At 36.4% G+C, this 12687-nt stretch overlaps 1 protein-coding gene across 5 annotated transcripts in view; it reads right to left on the bottom strand.

The window, feature by feature from the left end:
- Window positions 1-12687, bottom strand: part of UBR5 (ubiquitin protein ligase E3 component n-recognin 5) — a 146796-nt gene that overhangs the window by 82985 nt on the left and 51124 nt on the right. For all 5 annotated transcript variants that reach the window (XM_066265918.1, XM_066265920.1, XM_066265922.1 and 2 more), the window contains exons 6-8: window positions 4289-4478; window positions 3132-3291; window positions 2005-2154 (exon numbers count right to left, since the gene is read on the bottom strand). In XM_066265918.1, coding sequence (XP_066122015.1) covers window positions 2005-2154; window positions 3132-3291; window positions 4289-4478 — 500 coding nt within the window. The remainder of the gene's footprint in view (window positions 1-2004; window positions 2155-3131; window positions 3292-4288; window positions 4479-12687) is intronic.

The following is a 12687-nucleotide window of genomic DNA, read 5'->3' as shown; positions in this document are numbered from 1 at the left end:
ACTCACAAAAATTTAATGTATTTCTAATAAGTCTGACATGCAACATTCAAAACATTAACTCTTTCAAGTAAATATATAATAAACTTGTATTTAGAACTATGAAATTCCAACTACATGTGTTTAAAGCAGAATTACTTTATTTTAAACTAAACTCTGATTTTTTTAAATGGAGTTTAAATTTTTTGGCTTTCATTAAAAATGCTTATCATAATTTTTTTTATCTTTTAGAAAATGTGCATAAATTAGAATTCCAACACATTAGATACATATGTAAACCAAAAGTGTTTCTCAGAATGTCTTGTATTAGTTAAAAATAAATAAAAACCCTACAGGAAAAAACTTGAAGTGGTTAAACTACTAACATTAACCATAAAACTTTTGATAACCCAAGCCCTTGTTTAGAGTAATTTTATAAGCTGCATATTTTTTTGTGTAAGTCATATTTTAAAATTTTTGAGAAGCCAGACTTTTTTTCCATTTAAAAATATTTTTAAAAAATACTTCCCCTGCAACTGGCTACAAATTCTCTAAAGCCAGTTTTCTGCAGTTCACTTATACATTACTTTTAAAAATAAGTAATCAAAATGAACTTTCCAAGGTTTTGATATACAAGAATTAAAAACACTATTAAGTTAAGCTATATAAAACTGCCATCAGTGGAGGTATCAGCAAGTACCAGCAATTTCATATGGTTCAAACTAAAAGTAATGCCTACTTCATAGAATGACCTAAGGAAAAGCAAAAGGGAAAAATTTACCAGGAGTTATTTGTGTTAGATACTAAACACTTGAAATTGCAATACTTGATGCATTTAAGGCAGTAAAATATACACTTATTTAAATTTTTAAGCTATTACATAGTAGGTTCAGTGTATTATAAGATCACAGGTTTGTTTTAAAACTTTTTAAGTACTAGGTATCTGCAACAAGATCTTAATATAACATGGTATCTTTTTCAGTTTAGTGAAGATCAGCAAATAATATAGCTGGTTGTTACTGAATAAGCAGTTTTACATTCTGAAAAGTAAAAACATTGACTTGATAAAATTAAAATGCAAACTATACCAACATAGACAGAGAAAGTCTTATACTTGTATGATTTCAAAATCTTCTTTCTGGCCCTGGCTGGTTGGCTCAGCGGTAGAGCGTCGGCCTAGCGTGCGGAGGACCGGGGTTCAATTCCCGGCCAGGGCACACAGGAGAAGCGCCCATTTGCTTCTCCACCCCTCCACCGCGCTTTCCTCTCTGTCTCTCTCTTCCCCTCCCGCAGCCAAGGCTCCATTGGAGCAAAGATGGCCCGGGCGCTGGGGATGGCTCTGTGGCCTCTGCCTCAGGCGCTAGAGTGGCTCTGGTCGCAACATGGCGACGCCCAGGATGGGCAGAGCATCGCCCCCTGGTGGGCAGAGTGTCACCCCTGGTGGGCGTGCCGGGTGGATCCCGGTCGGGCGCATGCAGGAGTCTGTCTGACTGTCTCTCCCTGTTTCCAGCTTCAGAAAAATGGGGAAAAAAAAAAAAAAATCTTCTTTCTAACCTCTACTATATCTTCTAAAATAGCATTTTAATAAGCTAAACATTTCTGTATATTTATTATTAGCCAATCCCATTATAATAAGGTTTTTTCACTCTTCCACTTAACCAGGATTTAAAATTAATAGAATAATCACTTTATTTTAATCAAATAAACTAGAGATCTGTTTTCTGAATGCTGCATGTCACTATAAAGTAGAATTCTGCTTTTAGTTTAAAATCTATAATCCTATTTAAAAATAGTTAGGTAAGTCACAAACCTTAATGATATTCCACAATGTAAATAAAGACCATATCTAAAGATTTTGTGGCTCTTTGAAATCAAAATAACTAGTTTTAACGTCAAAGCATACAAAAGCACTAATAAGTAATTAACGACTTCATCTACTGTAATATTAAAAGGTCAAATATGGTAAATTTTACCACTCTCTCTCCATTCAGCCAGCCAATGACCACAAAAAAATAAATGCAAAATTACCTCGAGATGAGCCTAGCCTGGAAAGTGATGAACGACGAAATGAAGGGTACCCAAAATAGCTAATGTCTTCAGAAAACATGGCATCCGCATCAATAATGACACTTGGGTGGGCAGAATGAATATCAGCGTCAAGAAGAGACATAAGATCCTCTACAAAGAGAAACAAAAATAAAGCATAAATAGAGAAAACATCTGCAGACTACTGAAAGACTTCTACAAATTAAAACAGATTAAAATCAGGAATGACTGACATTGCCTGAAGGGGAAAAAAGCAGTAACCACCTAGGAAATAAAGTGCACATTCTTAAAGATTTGAAGGAGCATCAAATGCATGTCTACTGCTTCTGCTAACTATTAAATCAGGGGTCTCAAACTCGCGGCCCGCCGAACAATTTTGTGCAGCCCGCAGACTAATCCACGAAGTTCAAAATATTTTGGATAAAATTAAGTAAGCCCGTGGATTAGTCTGCGGGCTGCACAAAATTGTTCTGCGGGCCGCATGCGGCCCGCGGGCCGCAAGTTTGAGACCCCTGTATTAAATAATCATAGGAAAATAAGATCTCTATGTAAGATACTTGTGACATCACAGAAAATAATAAGTCAAAATTTAAATACAGTTCAGTTAAGACACATTCAGTAATAAGGGCATCAAAAACCAACATCCCAGAGTCATCTGTCAGCCAGTGAGAAAGCCATGCAAAGATATCCATTTGTTTATTGGGGACCAAACACATATACACAGAGCAAAGGCATTTCCCCATCTTCCCTTAAAAAGAATTTTATAATAAAAAAAACACTCCAGTGAGCTTTGGCTGGTTAGCTCAGTTGGCTAGAGAGTTGTCCCCAAACACCAAGGTTGCAGGTTTGATCCCCAATCAGGACATATATAAGAAGCAACCAATGAACATACAACTAAGTAGAACAACAAATGAACATTTTCTTCTCTCTCCCTTCCTCTCTCTCTCTCTAAAATCAATTTAACAAATAATAAATAAAACACTACAGTGAGAAATACCTACCATCTAGAAATTAGTCAGAATATTCATTGTACTTTAAAATTTCATTCCCCAGTTTAAAAAATCTCTCTCCCTCCAGAGATGAGTAAATCATGATGGTGATCCACCAACCTCCAGGCAAGTAAGATTCACTGGCTGTATCATCCCCATCATCTCCATCTTCATCATCCCGGCTAAGTAAATTATTTACAGCAAGGTTTACATCAAGATTTGTTCGCTGAAGTTCCCGAATAATAACACTTCTGGATTTGCCTTGTAAAACGACTTGAGCCTGAAATAAAAAAAAAAGGGGGGGGGGGTACTATTCTAACTCTATTTTGATTAAATTCTCTATTGAAGTTACCTTCCTGGCCCTGGCAATTTTGCTGTGGCAGAGCATCAGCCCAGCGTGTAGATGTCCCAGGTTCCATTCCCAGTCAGAGCACAAAGGAGAAGCAACCATCTGCTTCTCCCCCTCTCCCATTCCTGCTTTCTCTCTCTCTCTCTCTCTCTCTCTCTCGCACTCTCTTTTCCCTTCCTGCAGACATAGTTTGATTGGTTTGAGTGTATTGGCCCCAGGTGTTGAGGATGGCTCCATGGAGCCTCCACCTCAGGCTTTAAAAATAGCTCATTTCAGAGCATGGCCCCAGATGGGCAGAGTATCGGCCCAAGATGGGGGTTGCCAGATGGATCCTGGTCAGGGCACATGTGGAAGTCTATCTCTCTTTCTCACTTGGAAAAGAAGAAGGAAAAAAAATAAGAGAGAAAAAGAGAAAGGAAGGAAGGAAGGAAAGAGGGAGGGGAGCGGAGGGGAGGGGAGGGGAGGGGAGGGGAGGGGAGGGGAGGGGAGGGGAGGGGAGGGGAGGGGAGGAGGGGAAGGAAGGAAAGGAGGGGAAGGAGGGGAAGGAGGGGAAGGAGGGGAAGGAGGGGAAGGAAGGGAAGGAAGGGAAGGAAGGGAAGGAAGGGAAGGAAGGGAAGGAAGGGAAGGAAGGGAAGGAAGGGAAGGAAGGGAAGGAAGGGAAGGAAGGGAAGGAAGGGAAGGAAGGGAAGGAAGGGAAGGAAGGGAAGGAAGGGAAGGAAGGGAAGGAAGGGAAGGAAGGGAAGGAAGGGAAGGAAGGGAAGGAAGGGAAGGAAGGGAAGGAAGGGAAGGAAGGAAGGACATCCTCCTCGGATCAGTAGAGAAAAGCATGTTTCACAATTCATGATATGAGTCATGACTACAGCCCTATATTCAGTTAAACCTCACTGTGTCCTGCTGTCTTACACTAAGTGTTCCACAAGGTCCATACCTGTGAAATCAGCTCCTCTGGGATTACAGATGCTGGAATAACTGGCTGTGGTTGACTGCCCAAAAGCCCAGACCCTCGATCCCGTCCTGTTCGAATCACTCGAGTCTGTCGACGGGAATCTCGAGCTCCAGCTGACGATCTACCAGAGGATCCTCCTCCACTTCCACCTACTCCAGAACTCCAGCGACTTCTAAATATTGGAGAATTTATAGGATTATCATTTTATATAATCATTTTGAAAATATCACTTCAGATCTCACTTTCATTTTCTTAAGCTAAAATAAAGGTATTTATCCAATTGATATATATATATTGCTCACAAAAATTAGAGGATGTTTCAAAATGAATTATGAAGCGCTAAAATATCCCCTAATTTTTGTGAGCAGTGTATATAGTAATATTTTGACAGAACACAGTAACAGAACTGAGTTTTAAACATTTTTAATGTTTATGTATAAAATCAGTTTTTAGAAAGATAAATATCACAACTTTGTATCTTTTTTTTTTTTAAAAAGATCCGCATACCAAGTATGTCACAACTCTAAAATGAGTTATAGCAGTGGTGGTCCCCAAACCCTGGGCCGCAGACCAGTACCGGTCCATGGGCCATTTGGTACCGGTCCGCAGAGAAAGAATAAATAACTTAAATATAAATAAAACAGAAATAATGTAAGTCTGAATGATGCTTTATTTTTTAAAAATGACCAGATTCCCTCTGTTACATCCGTCTAAGACTCACTCTTGACACTTGTCTCGGTCACGTGATACATTTATCCGTCCCACCCTAAAAGCCAGTACATGAAATTATTTTCTGACATTAAACCGGTCCGTGGCCCAAAAAAGGTTGGGGACCACTGAGTTATAGTATATATCTCACCTCTGCTTGAAAGACCCAGCAGACATAACTACTAGCACTCTGTTACACAAAAAGTAAAATTCAGAGTTTAGGACTCAAAGTGCTTTGCATGGAATAAAATATTCATTTGCAAAGATAACATCTTGTTCATTAATATTTAGCACTATTAACTAACTTGACCAGGGGTAAGCTATTCTATAAAACATTCATTAATTTTTTTATTAAGTATAAGAAACAACTTAGAAAGGGTATATGACATCTACATCTTCACTTATTGCCCCAAACAGGAGAATTAAGAATCTTCAATCAAAATTAAATAAGCTAGATAACCATAAATAATTACTTTTCTGCATTCACTCAGATCTTAGGAAATGGCCACAAAACTCACATTAGCCTTTATATTACAACAGTGCCAGTCCTTTTTAAAATGAATGTAATACTTAGAGATCATTCATTCTAGAGAGAAGGACTTTACTCCCATCTCCTCTGCATTACATTCACCCAAGGCTGAATTATACTTGATTTTCCAAGGCTTTCATTTTTCCTCTTAAAAATGTGTGACTACATTAACCAGTAACAATTTCTCAAATCAATATACAACTTCTTGGTCTCTCTGCTCAGTTAATTGGAAAATCCAATCTCTGTCTACACAAAAAAAACTTTTAAATTAACAGTTTCCCCAGTAAAATGGGGAGGTACATTCCTGAAAACTTGATGTCATCCTTTTTGAAGGCTTTCTATACTTGTCAATGCAGTCTATCAATTTATGCTTATGCAATGTCTGTAGCTATAGCCCAAGAACTGCCCAAGATAATTTTAGAGTAAACAATATTGTGCTCACTGGTGTTGAACCAGTGTATACAGAGCATCAACCTAGGACACTGAGGTCCCAGGTTTGAAACCCCAAGGTCACTGGATTGAGTGAGGGCTCATCCAGCTTCACAGGATAACTAGCTTGAGCATGGGATCATCCACATGAGCCCATGATCAGTAATGTAAGCCCAAAAGGATTCTCTCTTAAAGCCCAAAGTCGCTGACTTGAGCAAGGGGTCACTGGCTCCACTTGAGCCCGCTCACCCCACCCCCAGGTCAAGTTACGTATGTAAAACAATCCATGAACAACAAAAGTTGATGCTTCTCATCTCTCTCCTTTCCCCCTCTAAAAACAAAAACCAATATTGTATGCATTCTCAGAACTGCAGTATGAAACAGCACTTAATTTTAGCTATGTAACACATTTTATAGATGAAATGATAACCAATCTTAGACCAAAAGAAAAACAAAGGGACATTAAAAGTACATTACATTTAACAAATAAATTTTTTAATTCCATTTATAGTAGCATCAATAAGAATATTTAGGAATAAACTTCACCAAAGAGGTAAAAACTACCAAACAGTTGGAAAGAAAATAAAGACACAAACAGAAACACATTCTGTGTTCACAGATTGTAAAACTTAATATTGTTAAAATATCAATAATATCAAAACAGTCCCCAGATTCACCACAATCCTTATCAAAATCCCAATGACATTTTATACAAAAATAGAAATATTAATCATAAAGTCATACAGGATCTCAAAAGACCCAAAATAGCCAATGAAATTTCAAAAAATAAGATAAAAAAACAGAATCAGATGACTCACACTTCATGAGTTGAAAATATTATTACAAAACTACTATAATTAAAACAGCATGGTACTGGCATAATGACAAATACAAAGAATTCAATGGAATACAGAGCCCAGAAGTAAACTCTCATGTATGTGGTCAAATAAATTATCTTCAACTAGGATGCCAAAACCACTCAATGGGGAAAGGACAGTGCCTTCAACAAATGATGCTGGGAAAACTGGACATCCACATGTAAAAGAATAAAATGGGACCCTTGTCTTATACCACATACAAAAATTAGTTTAAAATAGATTAAAGACATAAGCATAAGACCTAAAAACTATAAAGTGCCTAGAAGAAAACATTTTAAAAACCCTTCATGACAGTCAACTTGGCAATGATTCCTTAGCTATAACACCAAAACCACAGGCAATAATAAAAGTAAGAATAGACAAAACAACATCAAACCTAAAAACTTCTTTGCCTCAAAGGACATAATCCAGAGAGTGAAAAGATAATGTACAGACTGGGAGAAAATATTTGCAAATTATGTATCTGCTATGGGATTAATATCAAAAATATTTAAAGAGTTCCTAACACCTGACAACAACAAAATCCAACACACCGATTTAAAAATGGGCATAGGATGTGAACAGACATTTCTCCAAAGATAACACAAAAATTACCATTCATATGAAAAAATGTTCATCACTGCCTGTGGTGGTGCAGTGGATAGAGCGTCAACCTGGAAGGCTGAAGTCGCCAATTGGAAACCCTGGGCTTGCCTGGTCAAGATACACATAAGAAGCAATGAGTGTACAACTAAAGTGAAGCAACTTCTCTCACCCCACCCCATGAAATCAATCAACAAAGAAATGTAAATCAAAACTACCATACGCAACCAATCATCTTATATCATTAGAATGATTACTAAAAAAAAAAAAAAAAATTACATGTGTTGACAAATACATGAAAAGTTGGAACCCTTACACAAAAGACCCAAAATAGCCAATGAAATTTCTATTTCACACTGTTGGTAGCATTGTAAATGGTGCAATGCTATGGAAAATAGTATGGCGGTTCCTCAAAAATTAAAAAACAACTATCATATGACCCAGCTTTCCAATTCTGGAGACACATCCAAAAGAATTAAAAGCAGAGTCTTAAAGAGATATCTGCACACCCATGCTCATAGGAGCACTGTTCACAATAGCCAAGTGATGGATGCAACCGAAATGTCCATCAAAGATGCATGAAGAAACAAAATATGGTAGAAAACAAACACTGTAATATTATTCGGCCTTTAGAAAGAAGGAAATCCTGTCACACGCTACAACATGGATGAACTACAAAGACATTATACTAAAAAAGCCAGCCACAAAAAAACAAATATTGGATGACTTCAGTCATATGAAGTATCTAGAACAGTCAAATTCACAGAAACAGAAAGTAGAATGGTGGGTGCCAGGGGCCAGGCAGAGGCAGTACAGGGGACCTGTAACAGGTATAAAGTTTCAGTTTTGCAGGAGGAGGGGGTGGGGGAGAGAAGGGGCACAAAGAAAACCAGATAGAAGGTGACAGAAGACTATATGACTTTGGGTGATGGGTGTGCAACATAATCAAATGTCAAAATACCTGGAGATGTTTTCTCTGAACCTATGTACCCTAGTTGATTAATGTCACCCCATTAAAATTAAAAAAAAAAAAAGAAAAAGATATTTAACATAAGAAAAATTCAGATTTGCATCTTTTCTAAGGACAAAAAGGAAGGGAGGGGCACAGAGGTTTGCATTTGGCAACAATTCCCCTAAAGTAATAATCTGCTGATCAGCTACTTCCTCTTAAACAGGCATCCACTTTAGTATGTCAGAGCCCCACTACCTAACATCTTACCAACCTAGTCAACTTCAACTAGTTACAATTACAATGACCTGCTTGGCTTCTATATTACACATCCTGTACTAATGATTAGCTCAGATTAAATTTCAAAAGGAATGCAATAGCCCAAGCCAATGAAAGCAGTTTATACCTATTGTTTATTATGTCCAATAAACAACAGAAAAAAGATACTTTAAATACTAATATCTCCATTTTAAACTTACTACTGCATACAAATACACTCTCCCAAGTACACTTGACATTCTTACCTTTAACCTGGTTTGAAATGAGTTTAACAAAAATATCTAGATTTTTGAAGTATCTCCTAGGATAAATATGAGTAATTATGAAAAGAAAACAGCAGCAGCGAGAAATCTTTAGCACACAAACCTGCCAATTAGTAAAAATATTGAAAGGAAAAATGTTAAAAGTCCCATATATTTTGATTGCTATGCATTCTTAAAAATGATCAGTCAAAATAAATTATCAATTCTCAACTATCCACCATTAATGGAAAGAAAAACAGTACCAATTACCCCAAACCTTACCACATATGCCGCTCTCAAATACAGAGACCACTCACTCCTTGCCTCATAACACCTCTCTGAATCCAAAGGGAACAAACCAGGACTCTGCAGGTGCAGGGTGGGGACCAGTCTGTGGGGACAGTCTCTGCCATATTTGACTGCTTTTTATAAATTTGTGGGCCAAAATCCCCTTTGAAGACTCAAGATATAGCTAGCTGTCTTAGGTTCTCCAGTACATATTATAAATTGTAAACTTCTTCAAAGTTTATTGTAATCAACACAGAAAGAAAATATAAAACCACTATACAACTCAAGGAAAAAATTTATTGTAAAATAAAATATTTTTAATCTATATTAATTTGTTGATTTACAAGCTAATTTGATTAAAATTTCACCATCATCAAAAAGAAGAATTTTCATAGACGTCAAGAGAAACAATCAGCCTTTAAGTGTGTATACTTTGTAGACATCTACACCACCAAATGATGTAAACAATGACCAGCACTGACTTGTTAGTGTGTATACTTTGTAGACATCTACACCACCAAATGAGGTAAACAATGACCAGCACTGACTTGTTAGTGTGTATACTTTGTAGACATCTATACCACCAAATGAGGTAAACAATGACCAGCACTGACTTGTTAGTGTGTATACTTTGTAGACATCTACACCACCAAATGAGGTAAACAATGACCAGCACTGACTTGTTAGTGTATATACTTTGTAGACATCTACACCACCAAATGAGGTAAACAATGACCAGCACTGACTTGTTAGTGTGTATACTTTGTAGACATCTACACCACCAAATGAGGTAAACAATGACCAGCACTGACTTGTTAGTGTGTATACTTTGTAGACATCTACACCACCAAATGAGGTAAACAATGACCAGCACTGACTTGTTAGTGGGCACTATGACATTTTTCATATTGTAATTTATGAACCCGATGCAAAAGAAAGTTTACAGAGTCTGTTCTGGAATATGGGGGGGGGGGGGGGGGGGCAGGGAGGAAAAAGAAATACGTATAGGCCAAAGATGGGTAAGAGGGACTCAAAAATTATTGACTGTTTCTGCACTTCAGAGGCTTAAAATTAGCCCTAATTTTCTTTTGAGTAGGTCTATAACAGTTTAATTCAAGCTCAAATGTACTATATTTGTTGCATATTTTATTAGCCAAGTAATTAAATTCCACTGCTCTGTTTGAGTCATTCTGTCACACAGTCTATTATAATTAGTTATACCCCAAGTTTCATTTATCAAAAGGATTTAAATCTAGCACAATTTGAGTAACACAATAAATAATAGGAATGGATTATGAACTATAAAATAAAACAAATATCCATGAGACCATAATGATAGAAATAACCAAATGAAAACAGACTAAAATAAAATAAAGGAGAAATGCGTGGGGAAGGAAAGTTCTTCCTTACAGTGAATTCCAATAATAAGTGTAAAAAAAAGGGTGAATTTCTTTTTAATCAGTATTTGTCCAACATCACAGAAATAGTTATGGCAAAAAATCATCAATAAACTAAAATCCAGCATAAAAGCCAAATTCCCAGCAAGTTAATTTTGTGGATACCAGGAATCTAGTTCTAAACTTCATAGGAAGAAGAGAAAGACAAAGAACAGGCAACACAATATTAAAGAACAAAGTTGAAGGACTCGGTGCTACCCAACTTCAATACTTATTACGAAGGTACAGTAATCAAGACAGTACGCTACTTGTAAAAAAATAGACCAAAAAAAAAAAAAAACCAACAGAGTAGAATAGATCCCATAAATATAGTCAACTGATCTTTAGCAAAAAACAGTACAGTATAGCAAAGATAGTCTCTTAAGAAATAGTGCTGGAACAACTCGACATTCAAATGCAAATAAATAAATAAACAAATAAATCTGTAAACACACTTCACACCTTTTACAAACTTTAACTCAAAATAGATCATAGACCTAAAAGTAAATTACAAAACTATAAAATTCCTAGAAGATTACACAGAAGAAAATCTAGATGACCATGGGTTTGGCAATGACTTATTAGATATGATACCAGACACAATCAAAGAAATAATTGATAAATGGACATTAACATGAAAAATTTCTGCTCCATAAAAAACACCGTCAGGAGAATGAAAAGACAAGCCACAGACTGAGAGAAAATATTTGCAAAAGATAAATCTGATAAAGGAGTTTTATCCAAAATACACAAAAAACTCTTAAAACAGTAAAAAAACAATTTGGTTACAAAATGGACCAAAGACCTTAACAGACACCTCCCCAAAGTACATATGATCACATAAAAAGATGCTCTACATCATATAACATCAAGGAAATGCAAATTAAAACAAGATACCAGTACACACCTATTAGAATGGCCCAAATCCAGAACACTGACAACACCAAATGCTCATGAGGATGTGGAAAAACAGGGACTCTCAACCCATTGCTAGTGGGAATACAAATGATATAGCTACTGTGGAAAAGTTTGCTGAGCTCTTACAAAAGTAAATATATTCAACATACAATCTAGTAATTTTGGTCCTTGGTATTTATTCAAAGGAGTTGAAAACTTAGGCCCACACAAAAACACACACACATATTAGTAGTTTTTCATAATTGCAACAACTTGGAAGCAACCAAAATGTCCTTCAGCAGATGAATGGATAAACTGTGTTATATCCAGAAAATAAATTGTCATCAAGACAAAAAAGAAATGAGCTCTCAAGACATGGGAAGGAACTTGAAACATATATTACTAAATGAAAGAGCCAATCTGGAAAGGTTACATAGTATATGATTCCAACTATGTTACATTCTGGAAAAGACAAACTATGGAACAGTGAAAAGTTCAGTGGTTGCACAGGGGTTAATGGTGGGAAGGTATGATAAATAGGCAGAGCACAAAGGATTTTAGGGCAGCAAAGAAACTATTCTATATACTATATAATGGATACTATATTATAAATGTGTCCAAACCCATAGAATGCTAGACGCTGGCTGATGATATATCCATATAGGTTCATCAATTATACCAAACGGATCACTCTGGTGGGCGGGGCGGTGCTGGTAATGAAAGAGTCTATACATGAGTAGGGAACAAGGAATATATGGAAAATTTCTGTACCTTCCCTCTTATTTATGCTGTGAATCTAAAAACTGCTCTAAAAAAGAATAAAAACTTTTAAAAATGCATCACCTTGGTTTAATCATGTAAAAATAACATACAAATACTTAAACAATCCATAAAATAATCAGCCATTTTTCAAACTCATCAGGGTCTGGAAAGATAAAGAGTGAGAAACCCTTCTAGATTAGAGGAAACTACAGAAGCATAGCAACTAAATGCAATATGGGATCATGAATTGAATCCTAGACCAAAGACAGGGTTATCAGTGGGACAAATGGTGAAATTTGAATAATGTAGATTAATGCACTGAAAAGTGTTAATTTCCTGGTTTTGACAATAGTACTATGGTTATGTAAAATATTAGCATTTGGAGAGACTGGGTTAGCTTTC

This window comes from Saccopteryx bilineata, chromosome 3 (genome assembly GCF_036850765.1).
Source record: "Saccopteryx bilineata isolate mSacBil1 chromosome 3, mSacBil1_pri_phased_curated, whole genome shotgun sequence".
Taxonomy (NCBI): domain Eukaryota; kingdom Metazoa; phylum Chordata; class Mammalia; order Chiroptera; family Emballonuridae; genus Saccopteryx; species Saccopteryx bilineata.
This window is presented reverse-complemented; position numbering and strand designations above follow the sequence as displayed.